This window comes from Pongo pygmaeus, chromosome 1 (genome assembly GCF_028885625.2).
Source record: "Pongo pygmaeus isolate AG05252 chromosome 1, NHGRI_mPonPyg2-v2.0_pri, whole genome shotgun sequence".
NCBI classification, from domain to species: Eukaryota; Metazoa; Chordata; class Mammalia; order Primates; family Hominidae; genus Pongo; species Pongo pygmaeus.
Genome location: NC_072373.2, coordinates 170,405,921 through 170,427,650, shown reverse-complemented (window position 1 = coordinate 170,427,650; position 21,730 = coordinate 170,405,921). Strand labels below are relative to the sequence as shown.

Sequence of the window (21,730 nt, the reverse complement as noted above, 5' to 3'; positions counted from 1 at the left end):
CCTTGGGTGTGTGCTTATGTAAACCACAGAAACTGTTTCAATGACACTTGCTTTCCCTGTCTCTAAATGAGGAATAAAACCCGCCCTGCTGACTTCTCAGAGGATCAGTCTGAGACAGAAACAAGATAAAGCATGCACAGTGCTACCAAATTGGGGAGCCTTCATAGCTCACTTCTGTGGCTGCTCCTAGGGCCCACTTTTAACTCTTACCAACTATTTTGCACCATTTTGACTTGAGCTTCTCAACAGGTCAGAAGCAAATACATATCTCACAAAGGAAGCAGGAAGGAGGCACACTACAGATAGAACTTTTATGATGTGCTTTATGGTTTACAAACCCCTTAAAGCTCACCATTTCTTTTGATTCTTACAAGAACTTTCTTTATGGAAGGAATCATTATCCTCTTTTCATCTCCTAGATAAAAAGGTAAATTATTTAGCACATAAATGATTTTCCCAAGGCTAATCTGGACGAGACAGTAGAGCTGGGATTTGGATCTAGTTTTCTCTGAGTCAAATTCCTCTGATCTTTCTTGAAAGTCACTTTCATTTTGTCCTAACACATCTGAGCAGGCACCAGTGGTTTCAGAACACATGCCATGTCTTCTTACTTTCCTTGCCCCTTTCTTTCTTAACAATATTACACCCGAGGAACAGCGCAGAGGCGGTGACTGACTGGGGAAATGGTGATGCCCATTCTAAACTTCAGGCTCAGCTTCTCATTGTTTGGGGGCCTGAAGGTAAATTTCTGCATAAGGGAAGTGAAGAAAATAAACAGCTCAGTCCTGGCCAACTGTTCTCCGAGGCATGCCCGCTTTCCTGTAAGACAAAATCAAAAGACGGGTTATCTTCTCAGGTGGCATTTGTGCCTAGCAGAGATTGCTATCCTCAATCATATCCCAAAAAAACTGGAGCAGAGGAAGGGCCTGTAGGCCCCAGGGTGTTATGGCCAGCAACTTATTTAAGTCTGACAACCACTTGGGTTCATCAATGCATAGAAAGCAGAAGTCCAGGAACACGAAGTCAAATGCCGTCAGGGGTCTGGCAGGCGAGCTTCCAGAATGAAGTTGCAGGGTGTAGGACCATAGAAGCGGAAGGCGTGGGCTGAGCTAGAAAGGGGATGTTTAGCCTAGGAGCTTTAAAAAAATCATTTAACAAACATGACAAAAAAAGACTACAAAAACAATCAAATATGTTAACTTTTTTAATCCTTAAAAAAATTGTTGAAAATATAAGGAATTAAATGTCAGAGCAGAGTTCCTAAGGTATAAGTCATCTTTTCCCTGTGCCACTTTTCCTCCTTAATCATGGGTTCCTACTGGCATGGGTGGCCCTCTATATTGTGACTGCTTTGGCCTTCCTCTTTCAATGGTTCTTGTTATGCACAGTGGCCCTTTCCCTTTGCAGGCGTTTCTTCTAACGTGTGGCCCGAGGCTGGGTCCTGGTCTCCACAGCTGACACCTAGCACTGCCCTGACCTCGTCCCACTCCCTGTTATGTGTGGGTGAACTGGAGGCAGAAGGACAGAGATTCAATTCAGCTTCTCCGACCTCCTAGCCACGTGATTGGGGCAAATTAAACAACCTCTCTAGGCATCAGAAAATGTACGTGTGCATATTAGTGAAAATGAATATGTGTTTAAGATGAGAACTTTATATATTGTGTGAGCTACATGCTGAATCCAAATAGGCTAAATAATTTAATAATTTATACCTCAAAACAAAGTATTTTAAAATGTCACCTAGGTAATAATAAACATAGCTGTACAATTGCTTATTATTAACTTGATCTGGTTAATTCTCAAAAAACAGGAGAACACAATTTAAAAGATGACCTTTAAAGAAAACCTTTTGGGTGGTAGCATTACTCAAACAGCTTTCTGTATATTACAATTCTTTACTGTGATACTTTCCATAACATGCCTTTTATTCTGAAATAATTTCAAATGTACAAAAAACTTGCAGAGATAAGACAAAGAACTTAGCTCTCCTAAGTTGTTTGGAAGTAAATTGCCTACATTACCCATGAAATCTTCAGTATGTATTTTCTAAAAAGAAGGACATTCTCCAACATAGTCAAAATGCAACCATCCAAGCCAGGAAGTTAACACTGATGCATCACCAACATCTTCTTCTGAGGTCTCATTCAGGGTTACCAGTTGTCCCAATGTCCTTCATTAGAAAAGGGTCTAGTACAGCCAGTACAGGATCATGGATTGCATTTAGCGGTCATGTCGCCTTAGTTCTTCAGTCTGGAATAAGTCCTCACTCTTTATACAACTTTCACGGCTTTGGCCTTTGTAAAGATTACAGACCAGTTGTTTTGTAAATGCCTCTCATACTTCCTCATGATTGGATTCAGGCTGTGGAGTTTTCCATTTTGGGTAGGAATATCACCAAAGTGATACTGTATTCTTCTCATTTTATCCTATCAAGTGCTATACAATTGTGATGTGTTACATTATTGGTAATCACTTGATTAAGGTGGTGTCTACCAAGTTCTCTTGTAAAATTATTCTTTTTCTCTGTAACTAATAAGTACTTTGAGACTATGTCAACAAACCATTCTCATTAAACTGTGATCCACTCTTTTCCATTGCTATTTCTTGACCATGTTATTAATTGCTGATGGCTACCAAATCGCAATTTTTAAAATTCTGTCATTTCTTCCACATTTATTAGTTAACCCTTTACTAAGGGAAATGCTTGTTCCCCTCCCCATTTATTTATTCATTCATTTATTGATATCAGTTAGATGCATGGGATTCCTGTTTTTATTCAAAGGGTTATAATCTGTTACTATCATTACTTGTTCTGATGCTCAAAATATTCCAGATTTGACCATTAGATGCCCATTCAAGCTGATATTTCCTGACTTTTGGCACAACAATCTATTCCAGGTTTATAATACTTTCCCTTCCCTAGCCCTGGAATCAGCCATTTTTTTCCAAAAGTCCTGGTTTCTTTTAGTGGATAATAATATGTAGAAATCAAGATCTGGGCATTAGGCATGCTCATTGCTCTCCAGATGTTGTTGCCCCTAGCTGATATCAGTGGGCAGAGCTAGGGAATATATGTATGTATATAATGCGGGTATATGTCCAAAAGGGTGTGTGTGTATATATATATAAAAAAAATATAAATATATATATACACAAAATATATATATATACACCCATATTTACATCTACATTTCTACATTTATTGATTCACCTATTGAAAATCTGAGTTCATTGTAGATTACATCGGATTCCAACCCAACACCACAAAGTTCGATTTTCTCCCTTTCTTTATTTGCAACTTCCTCTCATTATCCTCAATATATTTACTTATTGGATCAGTATCCCTTGTATATAATTTACCTCTCATCACTGCCACAGCCACCCTGTGCAGACTCCACCTCATACCATTTGTGCTCTGAGACCAGCTCTCGGCTTCCACCACCCCCTCCCCTATGTGAATGTCCTCCTCACCCCACTTGGGCTACATTACCCCACGTAAGTCACTACCACCATCTCTATTGTGTGCATTTTTAGTAGCTTACTTTCTCCCTAAGTAGTACCTATTCACAGCAATAATTTTAAAAAGCATGAAAAAGAAAATTATAAAGACAAAACCATGTTTGTAATCCCATAATCTAGACAAAACCATTGTCAACATTTTAACATATTTCCTCATTGTCCTCGTGGAGATTATCTGTACATCATAACAGATATTATTCCCTATAGTCAATTCTATTTGCTGCTTTTACTGCTTTATATTTTCCCATGTAATTTAATATTCGTGGAAATGTATGCATGCCTAAGTTTTGTCCTTTGTCTATAACAGGTTGTTAAGGAAATAAAGTTAGATCATATATGCAAAAGTGCTTAGTAAAGGCAAACATGCTTCATGGTTATGTCATTATATTATTTGTGCCTGTGTTTCCCAACACTGTGTGTCTAATTCATCTCGGTTCCCCTCACCTTTATCTCTTTATCCATCACAAATAGTACAATTAGCAACATGCTAAAATGATACCAAGTCAGTTTATTGTAAATACCCAAGATTATCCTAAAAGAATCCATATATCATGACAAACTGGACCTAGCAAGTCAGGAACCAGTGTTAAAGAACTGGCTTCATCAGTAACCAACTGTGTGACTATTAGTAAACCATTCATTCTCGCAAAACTAAACTTATCTCATTTGTCACATACACGAAATAAATTCTCTCCTAACTATGTTACACAGCTAGGCAAGGATCCCAATGCAATGGCAGGTATGAATTTGTTTTTAAAAGCATGAAAACTAGGACTGTTAGGTGTCAAAGCTTTGGCCTGGAAGAAAGGATACTTGGCTCCCTTCCCTGGTGCTTCCACAAACTGACTATCACTAACCAACCAGGCCAGTTACCTCAGTCGTAAAATGAGAGAACTGACTTACAATTTTGGCAAAGTTCTTTCCGGCCCTATCTCCTAGAATCTAATGATTTTAACTGGAAAGAGAGGAACTGGGCTCATGTATTTCATAAAGCTGCTTGCTGCTCTGATGGATCAAACAGGAAGAATTTAAATGAGGAAAAGTAAATATAAATTTGCAGTAAAAACTTTGAAACCTGTCTTGATTATGCACACTTTAGAAGCTGTTACATCTTCTAAAGTGAAGACTTCAGAAGAGTCTTCTAGAAGACTCTTTACCAAGAGTAAAGGAACAGCAAGGAAAAGCAACTGCATGCCAAAAAATGGGCATGTGATGAAAAAAACAGACAGTTGTGTTGATGTTTTGTCAATCCTTTGGATTCTTCAGATTTCTATCTCCTGATCCATTTAAATGGTCCTCATCCTATCACATCTTCTTTGGGACATCCCAGATAAATTGCTTACCTTCTATGAATTTCATTCTTCTCAGTCAGAAAGAGAGATGGTAAGAACAAAGCAGCCTCAATTTTCCCCCTCCTTGAATCCACATCATTTGCAATGCGATGTCATAGCTCTTTCCATCAAAAATTGTAGTAATATCCCCTCCCCTTAAACTGGGGCTGGCCTTATGATTGGCATTGGAAAACATAATGCAATGGAAGTGATGGTGTGTCAGTTCCCAGTCTGGACCTTAAGAGGCCTGTGTGCTTCCATTCTCCCTCTTTTGACCTTATCACCACCATGTGACTAAGCCAGGGCAGCTTGCTGGAGGATGAGGGATAATGTGAGAAGGGCCCCACTGTCCCAGCTGAAGATATCCTAGATCAGCCATCAGCCTGTTGACCACTGGCCAAGATCAGAGAGATCCAGGGGGCTGAGCCAAGATGGGCAGAGCCACATATCTGACTTATAGACTTGTGAGCAATAATTCATGCTTACTGTTTTAAGCTGCAGAGTTTTGGACTGTTATGTAGCAATATGCTAACTGATGCATATGTTACGAAATTAGTGAATCTTAGGCCTTTAAATGGGGAAGTAAGCTACATTCTAGTCTTACTAGAGAGAACACTAGACTAGAAGTATAAAATCTTGAGTTTTAGGACCAGTTCTGCAAATTCCTTGAGCATATGATCTTGGATAAGAAAGAACTCTCTCTTATTTTTAGTTATCTTAAATTAAAAGGAGATACCTATCCATTTCCTGCCTAACTATTAATAACTGGGCTGTTGTAACGATTAAATTAGACAATTTTCTTGCAAATGAAGTCTCTAAGAGGGTGCAATACGACTTTCAATAGCAAAGCAGCAGTGAGTCACCGTGTATAGTTTTTAAAAAGACTACTGCTAATTCAGATAAGATAATTTTTTTTAAAACAGGAGACATGAAGGAACTATGAGAAAGAGGCTTCTGTGATGTGAAGAAAAGGTATCCAGGCATCACTTAGCCCAGAGGATCCTTTTTCCTTTTAAAACCATGGACTTCTAATAAGATTCCTCTCATCACAGTTGCAGCTGGCATTAGGTGAAGCATTTTTTGTGGAATGCAGAGGTCACATTTCTAGCATTTCCACATGGATGTTGTGCAAGAGCCAAAGAACAGGAATAATTAATTATAATAACTGGAATATAACAGCTGAAATTTTGTGCTATCATACAAAATTTGAAACTATTATAGACAGGAAGACTGGAAGATAGTCCTACATCTTGTATCAGCTTTCATATTCAAAGTGAATTGTCCAGTGTGAGCAGAGGTGACAGAATTAGATGAAGAAAGACAAAGACAGCATCAATCATCAGAATCAGCCCAGAGACACCTAAGGCAACACAGCACAGGGGGGAGAGCATGGGCTTTGGAGTCACACCAACATGGGTCATTCCGTTTCTGCCCTTTCTGAGCCTCAGTGTCATTCTCAGCAAAATGATCTTGTCTCGGAACATCAATACATATTTTAAATTAACAATAAGCAAACTATCGTGCATTCCACAGTGTGGGCCTGTGTGGTATTTAGTTATTTTCAGTAGATAGTGTTAGCAAGAACACCCACTTTAGTTTTTGATTAATCTGGTTGACATTGATCCTACCTCTGCCAGATGAGTTTTATGACTTTAGTTTCTATACTTGGTTAAGCCTCAGTTTCCTCATCACTGAAGTGGTTACAGTAATATAAACTTTATATGATTACACTAGAACATATGCACCATGGGAGCAGTTTTGTTTTGTTTTGGTTTCTGTTTCACTCATTCATTGTCATATCACCAGGGCTGAATACTTGACACATAATAGATGCTCAATAAATATTGATGGAATTAAAGAATTGTGAAATTATTTGAAATAATCTATGCAACATATCTAACTCAAAACCTGGAACATACTAAGAAGTTTTGTTATTGATTTTTCAATGTCGTGAGTTAAAAATATATTTTTGGACCTGGCTATCTTAAAAACAGGAGAAAAAACAGAGTTTTCACTGCCTCTTCTTTCTTAATTTTCAAGTTACATATTATATAAATGTATTAATTAGATTTTTAAAAAATGAATTAAAATTTACAAAGGCCGAAGAACCTTTTCAAGGGAGTACTTAGAGAGTAGAATCCAATCAAGTTAAGCCACTGACTGATGCCCATGTGGCAAATAAGTTTCTCCTTCCCCTTGTCCTTCTCTGTCTCCTTATTATAGATCAGCTCTATTTCTGCGTGAGTGGGCAGCCCTTAAAAAGAACTGAGGACATTTTAACATTTAGTAAGGATGGCAGCACCCGACCGGGTGCGGTGGCTCACACCTGTAATCCCAGCACTTTGGGAGGCCGAGGCGGGTGGATCACCTGAGGTCAGGACTTGGAGACCAGCCTGGCCAACATGGTGAAACCTTGTCTCTACTAAAAATACAAAAAATTAGCCTGGCATGGTGGTGCATGCCTGTAATCCCAGCTACTAGGGAGGCTGAGGCAGGAGAATCGCTTGAACCTGGGAGGTGGAGGTTGCAGTGAACTGAGATCACGCCATTGCATTCCAGCCTTGTGCAACAAGAGTAAAACTTCGTATCAAAAAAAGAAAAAAAATGGCAGCACCTAATCCTCTTTGTGAGCTGGTGGTGGAGTCTGGATCTCTGTCACCAGTTTTCCAGAGGACAGAACACAAGAAAGCTGAAATCTCTAGCAGAGGCAATGGAGGGCTTAGGAAGTAAGGGCAGGCTGACACAATGCCCAGCCTTGGAAATCCCAGGGCTGTCCCCTACAGCAAGATGGAGTGAGTCGCACTGGCCAGGCTGTCTGGAGACATTCCAATGAAAACAAGGGAAAACAGGAGAGAGCAGGGAAGGGCTGGGAGAGGGGCCCTGGACTCTCACACACCTGTTTACTACAACTTACCTATTGAGAAAGGCATAAAGGCTTCCCTTTTCTTAAACCGTCCATTCTCCAGAAAATGGTCCGGATTGAATGTGTCAGGGGTGGCCCACTCTGTGGGGTCCCTGTGCAGCGCCGTCAAATTGGTCAGGATCATGGTACCCTAGAGAAGGCAGCAGAGACTCAGGCAAGGCTTGACCCGTGAAAAAGAACACCTATGCAGAGGGGTGGTCGTCCTCAGGCTTCCATGCTGGGGGCCTGAACATACTGCTCCACCCTCCCCAATTGTGGTACACAGTCTCCTGTGTCCCCCAAACCAGGACCCTCCTCTTTGTCTGGGACAGCTTACAAATTAGATTGGATTTCCCTGCTGGGAATTTTAACAAGGATGACTGGCTACTCGACTGCAGGATCAAGCTTCCTTACAGGGACAGGTCAGTTTCGGTAGGTCTTGGAAGGAGGGGACATGAATGCACTGATGAGAGAATAATCCAACAGTCTGCACTGCACCAAAACCAGCCCAGCTGCTCAGTGAAGCTATAACGATGGCAGCTCTACAAAGGTAAAAGACATCTCATTCATCTTGGTTTTGCCATTCTCTTTCCTCCAATGTCTAGTACACGGCACCCCACTCCCCACGGTAGGTTTAGTAATAGAATCAGGTAGACCCATGAAAGGAGCCCCTGTCCATTCCGGTACATACTAAGAAACACAGGAGTTCCCAGAGGGAGCTTTTCCTTTACTCTGTCTTTATCCAACCCAACAGCGAGACTGGCCAATTTTAGTTTCACCTCCATTCCATGTCCACCAATGCCCACTTAGTCCAGACTTCTTCCTGGCTTGCCTGGACCCCTGTTACAGTTTCCTAACTGTGCCCCAAATCCTGTCACCCCTTTCGATCTGCTTCACACTCTGGAAGAGAGTGAGCTTCTAGCATGATTTAGTCATGTCACTCCCCAACTCCACAGCCCCCACTGCTCCTACCTAGGACTTGACACACTTCAACAGTTACCCATTGCTTTCAGGGCAAAGACTCATCACCTGGTCCTGGTCTGGGCCACTCTCCCACTCTCCTGCACTCCCACTACAAGGCTCTTGTTTCAGTTTCTCAAACATGCCGTGTTCCTACTTATTTCAACACCCTTTTTAAATGCTATTCCCCTTGCCAGGAATGTTCTTCCTCCCCACTTTGTCATCAAACTAACTCTTGAAGCTAATCCTCAGTTCAAACATCACTTCCTTTTGGAAGCCTTCCCTGACCACTCCTGCTAGTCTGTGTTTTTATAGACCATGGTGAGTTTTTTCCTTTGGGCAGTTATCATGTTTCTAAATATGTACTTGCATGATTAATTTTCTCAGGGTTGTTTTGCCAGACCTGAGCATTTCAGGTATGTAGTGTTTGTTGAATTCATTCAAATATTAACATATTAATATAATATTACTTCAAGGAATTAATATCAATGATTTTCAATATTAGTAATAACTTTTTTTCTTTTTTCTTTTAATACAGAATCTCACTCTGTCACTGAGGCTGGAGTGCAGTGTGTCGGCTCACTGCAACCTCCGTCTCCTGGGTTCAAGCAATTCTCCTGCCTCAGCCTCCCAAGTAGCTGGGATTACAGGTGCCCATCACCATGCCTGGCTAGTTTTTATATTTTTAGTAGAGACGGTTTTCACCATGTTGGCCAGGCTGATCTCAAACTCCTGACCTCAGGTGATCCACCCGCCTCAGCCTCCCAAAGTGCTGAGATTACAGGTGTGAGCCACCATGGCCGGCCAATAACTGCTATTTTAAGCACTTTCTGTACTAAGTACTAGGTTAAATGCCCTACATGCATGATCTCATTTTACCTCCATGTGGATCTTGTAAAGGAGGTTTAAATGCATTTTTCAGATGAAGAAATGGAAGCTTTGAGAGGTAAAATAATGGGCCCAGAGTCAGACAGCGGGAGGAGGCAGAGCCATGATTTGAATTAGGTCTATTTGACGTCAAAGTCATAGCTCGTAGACTGTGTAACACACGGTTATTTCAATTTGTCAGTTCCCAAGATGATTTTTAAAGCTAACAAAAATCAGGGGCAGAAGAAGTCAAGCTGGTTTCCTTGAGTTAAATAAATTGCTAGAAAAATGCAAACAGCACCTGGAGAATTTAGACCTCAGCCTTTATCCACTAGATGGTTAATCAGTAAGGAAACAGTAAATGCAACAGCTGCTTTTCCTGGCTCTGCAGGGATAGTAACCAAGTAGTACCCAATGGGTAAGCTCTTCTGATTCTACTTCTCGAGATTTTCCCCAGGTATGACACACTCAGAGGTACTTAGACAGACTGGAATCGATCCACAGAGGCTGACCAAAGTGGTTAGAAAGCAAGGAAAGGAACTGAAAATGTGCAATGTGGGGAGAGGGCACTAGAGGGCGCAGGATAGCTGTCTGCAGAGATCCTAAGAGTGGCGAGTGGAGTGACATCAGAATTCTGTTTGTCGCAGAAACAGAAAATGAAATACTGCATGTTCTTACTTATAACGGGAGGTAAACATTGGATAGACATCGATATAAAGATAGGAACAAAAGACACTGGGGATTACTGGAGGAGAGAGGGGGCCAAGGGTTGAAAAACTACCAATTGGATACTATGCCAGTCATCTGGGTAACGGTCCAATCATACTCCAAACTTCAGCATCGTGCAACGTACCATTGTAACAAGCCTACATATGTGCTCCCTGAATCTAAAACAAAAGTTGAAAGAAAAAGAAAGAGTTCCACTTGTGAGTACAGGTGGTACAACTTAGACCAATTGAAAAAATAATAGGGAGATGCTTTTAAAGTCAAAGTAAAGCAACTCCTGTGAAGGGAGCATGGTGTCTCACAAAGAAACAGAACAGATCTGCTTCCAGATCCCAACTCTTCATAGTTGAGAGATCTCATGCAAACCTAATTTTTCTGAGCCTTGACTTCGCAATCCATAACATGGAAATAACAAGCTTCTCTTGAGTAAACTTACTCTGAGAATTGAATAAGACATTTTGAAAGAGACCACATTGTCCACAACCCATAATCATTACTTAATACATGTTCGCTCCTTTCTTTCCCTTCCCAGTAATGAATATTGCACACACTTAGATTGGCTTCCTTATAAGATAATAAATTATACATCTGTCAGAAGTGGTGGCTCACACCTGTAATCCCAGCACTTTGGGAGGCCGAGGTGGGTGGATCACGAGGTCAAGAGATCGAGACCATCCTGGCCAACCAACATGGTGAAACCCCGTCTCTACTAAAAATACAAAAATTAGCTGGGCATAGTGACATATGCTTGTAGTCCCAGCTACCTGGAAGCAACAGAACGAGACTCCGTCTCAAATAAATAAATAAATACATTAATGAATAAATTATACATCACGGGACTATGAGAAATAACTGGAAAAATACCTGTGGGGATATTATGTTAAAAACACCAGCATTAATGTGATGTTGTCCCAGGTGGTCTTAAATGTCCTTTCACATTTTAGCATTCTAGAACCCCAGGTTCATGAAGCAGAATTTCCCAAAGTTTGGCAGATCCCTAGTCTGGTGAGATGTTCTACCAAAACAAAGAAAAGTGTTCTGTGATAAAGTCTGACCTAGGACTGCTGCCTGCCGCGTGTCCACAGACTCACAATGCACATTAGCATAGTAAAAACACTGAGAGGCCCCACAGGAAAGAAAAGCCAGTCTTTATATAAACATATTTAATGTAGGAATCCTTCCTGCTCCCCTCTCCACAATACCTATTTATCTAGTTAAGAGTACACATGGAGAAAATCTAGTATTATATCAGGTATAAGATATCTTTTTCTTCCATTTAAATGATTCCTTAGGACAAGAATAAATGTCACTTCTCAAGTTCAGGTTTCTACCCCATCTAAAAGATGGGCTTGAAGATCTGCTTAATTACCTTGGGCAGGTGGTACCCAGCCAAAGTGGTATCAACTGTCACTTCCCTGGGAACGTTCAGGGGGACGATGTTCCCCATTCTCTGCACCTCATGGATGACAGCATTGGTGTAGGGCATGGACTCCCGGGCGGCTGTGCTCGTCTGCTGCCCCTGGCCAATCACTCTGTCAATCTCAGCGTGTACTTTTTCTGGTAAAGAGGGAAGGGTTCTATTATTTTTTAAACTTTTATGCTTTATTATAAAGAGGTATGAGTGGTCTCTAAGATGTCATCTGTTGTATTTCAATTAGTGACCAGGTTGCAAGAAATAAAATGGTTCTTAACCTTTTGAAAGGCTTATTCAGAAAACTACCACCTCTGTAAATCTCCTTGAGCCTGGTTAGGCTATGGGATGGAATGACCAGGATTAACATGGCTAAACTTCATCACATCAGACCCCAGCAGACTTGGTGTCTGGTGAAGACCCACTTTCTGGTATACAAGTGGCACTTTCTCAGTGTGTCCTTACATAGTAGAAGGAGTGAGGCAGCTCTCTGGATTCTCTTTTATAACCGTACTACTCCCATTCCTGAAGGCTAATCACCTCCCAAAGGCCCCACCTCCTAATATCATCACACTGGTAATGAGGTTTCAACATATAAATTTGGGCTGGGGTGGGCCCAAATATTCAACCCATAGCAGATCTATAGACTCTAATTTCTCAGGTAGACATGTAAGAGTGGAAAGTGGGCCCTGAGGTAAGACCCATCAGGTTGCAAACTCTTGCTCTACAACATTGATGCTGCAAGTTACTTACACTCTTTAAACCTCAGTTTCCTTATTTGATTAGTGACGATAAATCTACCTTCATCTTAAGGATGTTTTGAGATTTACATGAACTGATGTTTTGAGATTTGTGTGACCAGATAGGACTGCTCCCAGTTTCTTTCATTGGTTGAGTGATCACCTAGCCAAAGAGAGAAACTGTAGCAGTCTTATCTCTTTTCTCTTTTTCTAGAGTAATAGAGATTTTAGCTGGAGACTTGACTGCCCAGCTAAAGAATATATTTTCCTCAAGCTTGTAATCCCAGAACTTTGGGAGGCCGAGGTGGGTGGATCACGAGGTCAGGAGATCGATACCATCCTGGCTAACATGGTGAAATCCTGTCTCTACTAAAAATACAAAAAATTAGCCGGGCGTGGTGGTGGGAGCCTGTAGTCCCAGCTACTCGGGAGGCTGAGGCAGGAGAATGGCGTGTGAACCCGGGAGGCAGAGCTTGCAGTGAGCCGAGATGGTGCCACTGCACTTCAGCCTGGGCGACAGAGCGAGAAAAAAGAATATATTTTCCAGGTCCTATTGTAACTAAGTGTGACCATATTACTAAATTCTGGCTAATAGAATGTAAGCAGAAGTGATGTTTAATCCTTGGAACAAGTTCTTAAAGAAAGGATATGCGCTTCCTTCCCCCTTTCACTTCCTACTGGTGGAAAGCCTATTGGTGAGCCATCTTACAGAGTGCTAACAAGCGCATCATTCTAATCACAACAGAGCAACAAGTTGGAAGGAGCTGGGAACCCTAATGGCTTTGCAAAGCCTAGTTTGGATTTTTTTTTAACCTGAAAGCGAAATAAGTTATCATTTTTGAAAAACATCTTATTTGGGGGTAAAATACCCATAACATAAAATTTACTATGTTAGCATTTTTAAATGAACAGTTCAGTAGTATTAAATATATTCACATTGTTAAGCAATCACTCTCCAGAACTTTTTCGTCTTGCAGAACTGAAGCTCTATATACCCTCCCTCAGCCTCTGGCCACCACCATTCTACTTTGTGTCTCTAGAAATTTCACTATTCTTGATAACTCATGTAAGTGGAATCATACAGTGCTTGTGTGTTTGTTACTAGCCTTTTTAACTGAGCATGACCCTGGTTGCATATACCTAAATATACATATAAAGCATACGTTATGCAGCTACAGATGAAAAAAATAAAGTACTGTAAACAAACTTACCTTAGTACATGGGAAGCACTCTGATCTTTTCTATTTTTATCTTAAGAAAAAAATGTTGGTCTTGATCCACTAAATTGATTTTATGCCTCATTAATAAACAGTTACCCACAATTTGAAAAACTGTATTGTTAAGAGTTCCCACCCCCATATGTTCAAACTTTTCTGGAAGCTGGAGGAAGAAAAATGATGAGAACATCATTCTTGAGTGGACTATAGTCTGTGGGGAAGCTATATATAGATAATACATGATAAGCCTAGTAATAAAGGCATATTACATCATCTCTGGAGGGAGAAAATGCTAATAATTTCCTAGGGGAGTGCAGAAACATGTTAGAGAGGTAGTACTTGAACAGATTCTTCAAGAAGAGCTAGGAGTTTACTATGTAGGAAAACTGGGCAAGTAGAGGGAAAAGCATATATCACGACATAGAGGCATAAATATAGACTGCAAAGAAAGCGATGTGTCACTTAGTGAGGCCACCATGGAGGGTAGGTGGGGCCAAGGCTAGACAGGCAAAAGGGGCATATTGGAGGGTAATATATACCAGACTAAAGTGCTTGAACATCATTCAGAAGGAAATAGGAAGGCATCACTTAAAAGAAGGGAAGGACACAACTAGACTTTCACATCAGAAAGTAACTGTTTCCTGGAACTATCTCAATGTCCACTGACTTCATTGATTTCCCTCTTGCCTCTGAGCTTCTTGAGGACAGGGATTCTCTCTTACATTTGTATTACCTGGGGCCATCACAATTCAGACAGAAAACGCGAAGAATGTGCAGTTTCCAAGTCGTCATCACTTATGACTGTTCTGCCCCTCTTTTCATCCTACAATGCTATCTTCTGGCCCCAACTTCAGGCAGCACATCCCAGGAGGCACTATTGGGTCCTGGTCTAGGCTCACTCACTGACATGCTCACCTTGGATTTCTGGGTAGAGGGCCATATAAAGCAGAGCCCATCGCAGAGTTGTGGAAGTTGTCTCGGTTCCGGCAAAGAAGAGGTCCAGGGTGCTGCAGATGAGGTTTTCTTCATGGAAACTTGAAGTAGGATTGCCTGTGTGCTAGAAAACACAATGTTTAATGTTATTTATTGGTTTATTCAGCAGATTCCTTATTGCCATAACACACAGGAGATTCATCCTAGGAGGACATTTGGAAGAAAAGGTCCCCAAAAGAAACAATTTTCCCTTTGGCCTCTTCAGAAGGCAGACTCTAATTACAGCAATATCATTAGTACTGTCCTGCCCCAAGTGCTGGACACCTTTGGATGGATGAAAATCAAGACAATTATTTTCTTATGCCTGTAATCTGGGGGAAGCTTTTAGTACAGTGAAAGGAGAATGGGATGTGAATAAGACATATTTGGCTTCCAATATTAACCACTTCAATTAGCAGCTGTGTGACCTAGGGCAAGTTACTTAACCTCTCTGTTCTTCAGTTTCCTGTTTTATGCACTGGAAATAGGAGTGCACACCCCTTAAGAGGGCATTAGGAATTATATGAATGCAAGGACACAGAGCAAATACTCAACAAACGTTTGTACTGATAACAGAAAAGGCAAATGGAATTTTTCTTATGAACAACAATTCTCATATCTCTTCATTCATCTTTTCCTTTCCAATTTGAACCTCACTGATTCTACCAACCATTCCTCATGATACTCTATCATCTTTACCATCGTCTTCTGGAAACTTCAATTTGTCCAATGTTGCTCTTAATGTTAATGGTCCCTTCCTTACCTGCACAACATATAGCGAGTCTCCTCCTCTGAGGAGAAAACAGTACTTCTATAAATGTCATACCAATAAGGTGAAATAAGAGGGAAAGAAATCCACCATTCTTTCCACTCCAGATGTAGGACCCAATTCCTGATGTGTAAAGATGACAGTATTGATGCAGTGATATGTGTTAACCAGAGGGGTAACTGTGTTAAAGGTCATGCATCCAATTTGGTTTCCTCCTCACCTCTGGCCTATAATGTTGGAAAATGAAAGGTACAAAACAGAAGGGAAGGCAAAGCCCAACTCAGGCCTTAATAAAGTTGGCCTTTAAACTCTGGCATCCAACTCAGCTTTACCTGTGTTCTCTATGGGGGCTGAGAAAAGGGTAGGTCATTGGGTCCAGTCCCAACTAATCATAGAACAGAGCTTTGAGGATTAACTGCCATGTTCCCCCTTTGTGTATACCTCCAAATAACAGCAGAGGGTAGGGGATGGGGGATGAAAGGGCCATATTTGGGCATTCACAGGACCTCAAACCAAATGCCATTAACCCTTGTCTTTATCTCTAATTGCATCATCAATCCTGAGTTAATGCTACCCTACATTTTCTGAAATATTGCCCCTATTTTTACCCCTGTAGCAGGCTGAGTAATGACCCACAAAGAATCCATCCACATCCTAATGTCTGCAACCTAGGGATGTTACTTTATAGGGAAAAAGGAACTTTGCAGATGTGGTTAAGGATTTTGAGATGCGCAGATTATCCTGAAACATCCCAGTGGGCCCAGTGTTATCATAATAGTCTTTATTAGAGGGAAATAAGAGGGTCAGAGAGAAAGAATGTCAGGATGGAAGCAGATACAAGAGAGAAGAGAAGATGCTGTGCTTCTGGCTTTGAAGATGAAGGAGGGGACCACAAGCCAAGGGACATAGGCAGCTCCTAGAAGCTGGGAAAGTAATAGAAACAGATTCTCCTCCAGCACCTCCAAAGAGATCCAGCCTAGCCAAAACCTTACCTGTAACCCAGTGAAGCTGATTTCATACTTCTGATATCTAGAACTGTGAGAGAATCAATCTGTGCTATTTTAGGCACCAAGTGTGTGATCATTTTTTATAGCAGCAGTTGGAAACTAATATACCCCTATTTGTGCTCTAAGAACAAAATACAAAATGACTTTGGTTTTCTCACCTTTGACATTTCTTTAAGGTAAGTATCAATAAAGTCTCTTGTTTCTGCAGGATTCCAATCCTTTCTGTGTTTGTCAATCATATGAGAAACAAACAATTTTAGTTTTTTCCAGTTGCTGAAGAGAGTTTGGTGGGGTCCAGGCAGGAATTTCATTATCCATGGAAAGACATTGTAGAGCTAATTGAGAAAAACAAAACAATCATGCAGATAACATGGTGCCATTTTTTCACTTTTTAAGACAACAGAAACCATCTTCTCTTTCCATCTCTTTTATTTGCTCACACTTAAACCTTGGTTATCCTTGACCCCTCTTTTCTCTCTCACCCCTCTAGAAAAACAGTTCAGCTCTCCGTCAAAAATATATCCAGCCTTGGACCACTTCTCACCACCCCAACAGCTTGCCACCAAAAAAAATACTTATGAGACATCTGGGGACATCTGAGCACCGGTTGAGTGTTTGAAGGCATTAAATAACTATTGTTCATATTTTTCAGGCACAATGGTATTTTATTTTTGTTAAAATGGGTCTTTTTAGAAATATATGCTGAAATATTTATGTATCAAATAATTGAGGTCTGTAATTTGCTCCAAAATAATTCAGGGACAGTGGGAATGTGGCAGTAGGGCACAGAGGCAGATACAGTGAAAAGGGCCATGTGTTGATAATTGTTAAAGCTCATTGATGAGTACACTGTAATTCACGATTATATTTTTTATACACATTTGTAATGTTCAAAAATAAAGTCATTTTTTTAAACCAAGGAAATTTTTAAAAATTTTGATAATAGCATACTGCATAATTCAAGGACACTGTTTCTACTGAGAACACCAAGAAAAGATGAAAAAGATACATGTGTAAACATTTAAGCACACATACATACAAATCAAGGTAGTGAGGTAGTTTCCAGGATAAGGCTTAGGGGAAGAAGAAAGCCCAGGGGATGAACTCAATACTTGGGGTCTTCTCCCCCCGCCCCCCGGCTCCCAGAAATGTCTTCCAAATTCCGAAAAGTGTCTGAGGAACCAAGAAACCGAGCAGAGTTTTTGACAAAGACTCAAAGGCTTAGAGGGACAAAAATTGGGGTGCAGGGCCCACCAAGGGAGAAGTGAGTTTGAACTCCAAATGGCTACACTCTATGGAATTAGAAGATTGATGATACTAAGTGCTGGTGGGCAGGCAAATAATGCAATGAGCTTGACAATCTTTAAACATCTTTTATCTCCAGATACAGATATAAAAAAAATGAGTGAATGTAACCACAAGAACACTTGTACAAGAATGTTCATGGCAGCTTTATTCATAGCATCCAAAACTTGGAAACAAATGTCCGTCAGTACAGAACAGATTGACAAAAAGTGGCACATTCATACAATGAAATACTGATCTACATTAAAAAAGAGCAACCAGCACAGATGAATCTCAAAGCAACTTACTGAGGAAGAAAGCGGATATAGAAGAGAACCTCTGAGGGAGGAGGGAAATGGACGAGTTGGGGAAGGACACAGAGAGGAGAGACTCAAGGGCAACAGCAATATTGTTTTTCTTTTTAAAAAGAACAACATAGGTGGATAGGCGTATGTCATATAACATGTTGTACTTTACATGCATGTTAGAAATGGTTTTTGCATATAAATATTCCATATTATTTAAAAAACTAAAGTCAATAGATTGATTTCAAATAAGTTTGTGTTGAAATCAGTTTTGAAAGGTTATATTTTAGCTTCAAAAACCCACAAAAAACTAAAAGGAAAAACTCATCTGTGTCTGACATTGGCCCCAATTTACTGAACAAAGATATGGAGAGACAGCTGCCTTACCTGGCATGTCTTTGAAGCCTCCAAGTAGGTGACTTCATCCAGTAACTTCAGCAGCTGCTGAAACCGACTATCCTGGTACTCAAAGCGTTCTCCAAAGGTGATGGAGCAAATGATATTGGAAACTGCATTGTTGATCTTGAAATGAGGGTCAAAAGGCTGTCCTGAAGGTGGAGGAAGGGCAAGATGGATCCTTCTGATGGATTTGTCTCCATTTCCTACTGAGAGTCTACTTTACATGGCATAAGACATACCTAGCGCAGAACCATATATGAGGAGCTGGCCACAGGACCTTACACTGCATCTGACATACAACAAGTATTCAGTCAACTCCAGGGAAGTCAAACTGTGGACCAGGGCTTAACTTCAGTAATGTGTTTAGTGCCCATCTTTGTGTATTTACTTCTAAAACTCTTTGAGGACAGAGTTGTTCACTGTTCTATTTTCCATTCCTAGCACAGTGCTGGGCATAGAACAAGCACTTACTCACTTAGTAAGTATCCGTCCAATGAACAAATGGGCCACAGTCTCTCACATCTGTCATATGCAATGCTCACCGTTCTCCTCTTTTATTGCTTCAGTGAGGTGTTGGGCCTCCTCCTGAATGCGTTCCTCTAAGCTCTTCTTTCCTAAACCAAAGTTCCTTAGTGCTGTCAGAGTGAACTTTCTTTGCTCCTTCCATACCTGGCCACTTGACATAATCAATCCTGGGAAAAAAGGTCAACATTACAGTATTCTGATTCCATAATGTGAATATCCAGCAAATGATATAAGGATGTGTATCAGATGAAGGACAGAAGAAGATCATTAGGGCACTTGAAAACTGCCCAGAGAAATAATCCCAAAGCAATGGATATAATGGCTAATATTTACTGATTGCTTGCAATGGCAGGCACTTTAATATGTATTTTGCTGTGCATTATATAATTTAGTACTCATAGAAACTCTCTGGGATAGGTACAATTATTACCACCCCCACCCACACATGTTACTAATGAAAAAACTGAGGAACAAGGGATAAAGGATAAAACACACTTTACAGGGTCTCACAGTAAGTAAGCAACTAAACAGGTATTCAATTTCAGGTCTGCCTTATTCCAAAGCCCATGCTTTGATTATTAGTTAGATAAGCAAAGTTAAGTATTTATGTTACACTAAACACTAGGAATGCACTAATGGTTAAGACAATGCCCATACTCTTAAAGAGGCTAAGAAAGGCTTTATAGGAGAGGTCCTATCTAACCTGGACATTAAAAGATGATGTAAGGAATCAAGAGATCAAGGAGGAGTGAAAGTTCCATACAGAAAGAAGAGTACAAGCAAAGAAAAAAAATTTTGGTGTGTTTGACAGACCATCATTTGTTTTATAACACAGGTAATGCCACACTCCTTTCAATTTCTTCAATTCCAGAGCACTCCTCAACACCTTTTGATATCTGACTATGGCCTTCTCACCCACTGAATTGGTCCTCCTTGTTGTCATATCCAGGGATACCTTTTGACTTCGTCTTACTTGCAGCAGCAGTAGACACTTCTTTCTTGAAATACTGCCTTCCAGTGGTGCTCAGGATACCACTGTCTCCAGATTTTCTTCCCAATTCTCTGCCAGCAACTTCCTATATATTTTGCTGGTTCATCTTCTATTAAATCTTGAAATGGTGGAGTTCTTCAGGAACTTCTTCTTCATCTAAAACCTCTTCTTTTTCTCACCCTATACTCTATTTCTGGGAAATCTTATCAACTCCTAAAATTTTAAATAACATCTATTGATAGTGACCATCTATTTCTGTCCCTGAGCTCCAGAAGCATATATACAACACTTCCTGCTTGACTTTGCTGACTTAAAGGTATTTTGAATTCAGCATATCCATGACTGAACTCACAGTTTTCTCCATGACTTTTCACCCATGCCCAACTAAACCAAATACCTTGTACTCTTCTAAATGTTCCTTCTTTCCATCATCTACCCATTTGAGTGTCACCTCGACACCTCCTTCTCCCTGCACCTACGTCATCATGTCTTAAGAGGTGTACTTCCTGGATATCTCAAATCCAGGTCTTCACTGCTACTATCTTGGTCTAACCTACTGTTATTTCCCTACTGCTATTGGACCTCCCTAGCCTGAGCTACCACTGTCTGTAACCTAAAATGCTACAAAAGTCCCTTGCTCCTTTTCTTCTATTCTCTGAATGGCAGCCTAAATAAAACCTAAAAATATACAGTGTAAATATAATTCCCTTCCTCACTTAAAGCCATTCAAGAGCTTCCATTAATGTTAGGATAACAACTGGTATCCTTAACAGGAACCTGCATGAACTATTCCTAGCCAAGCTCAGTAGCTTCATCTTCCTTTAATTATCTCCTTTTAATCCCCATGCTTGTCACGTTGGTCACCTTTCATTTCTTCAAGTTCCCTGTCCTTTTCACTTCAGGGACTTTTCATATTCTATTCTGTCTGCCAGATTGTTTCACCAGTTTATTAAATGAATATTTATTTACTTTTTCTGCATCCCAGGACTGCATTAATAAGTACATCCTGAACTTGAATTCATAACACTGTAGGCTGCTAACTACTAAAGTTAACTGATACTATTTTTCTTTCTGCATAGAATATAAACTACATAGGATATGGATTTTATCTATTCTTCTCACTGTTACATCACTCATGCCTAGTACCGTGCTTCACAGGGCAGATAATACAGTGAATGGATATAGAATTAACTGATGAAATATTTCTAAGAATTGAGAAGCACCTTGTAGGGTAAAGAAAGAGAGATCAGACTGTTACTGTGTCTATGTAGAAAGGGAAGACATAAGAAATTCCATTTTGACCTGTACCCTGAACAATTACTTTGCCCTGAGATGCTGTTAATTTGTAACTTTGCCCCAACCTCTTTGCCCCAATTTCTTTGCCCCAACCTTGAGCTCACAAAAACATATGTTGTATGGAATCAATGTTTAAGGGATCTAGGGCTGTGCAGGTTGTGCCTTGTTAACAAAATATTTACAAGCAGTATGCTTGGTAAAATCATTGCCATTCTCTAGTCTTGATAAACCAGGGGCATAATGCACTGCGGAAAGCCGCAGGGACCTCTCTCTCCCCTGGAAGCCGGGTATTGTCCAAGCTTTCTCCCCATGTGATAGTCTGAAATATGGCCTCATGGGATGAGAAAGATCTGACTGTCCCCCAGCCTGACACCCGTGAAGGATCTGTGCTGAGGAGGATTAATAAAAGAGGAAAGCCTCCTGCAGTTGAGATAGAGGAAGGCCACTGTCTCCTGCCTGCCCTTGGGAATGGAAAGTTTCGGTATAAAACCCGATTGTACATTTGTTCA

The 21,730-nt window shown here is 40.5% G+C and overlaps 1 protein-coding gene across 1 annotated transcript in view; it reads right to left on the bottom strand.

The window, feature by feature from the left end:
- Positions 1-305: 305 nt before the first annotated feature.
- The window catches only part of LOC129016979 (cytochrome P450 2J2), a 33,206-nt gene continuing 11,781 nt past the window's right edge, over positions 306-21,730 (bottom strand). The window contains exons 3-9 of the mRNA XM_054456891.2: positions 18,952-19,101; positions 18,398-18,558; positions 16,580-16,756; positions 14,589-14,730; positions 11,675-11,862; positions 7,765-7,903; positions 306-819 (exon numbers count right to left, since the gene is read on the bottom strand). Coding sequence (XP_054312866.1) covers positions 641-819; positions 7,765-7,903; positions 11,675-11,862; positions 14,589-14,730; positions 16,580-16,756; positions 18,398-18,558; positions 18,952-19,101 — 1,136 coding nt within the window. The 3' untranslated portion in view covers positions 306-640. The remainder of the gene's footprint in view (positions 820-7,764; positions 7,904-11,674; positions 11,863-14,588; positions 14,731-16,579; positions 16,757-18,397; positions 18,559-18,951; positions 19,102-21,730) is intronic.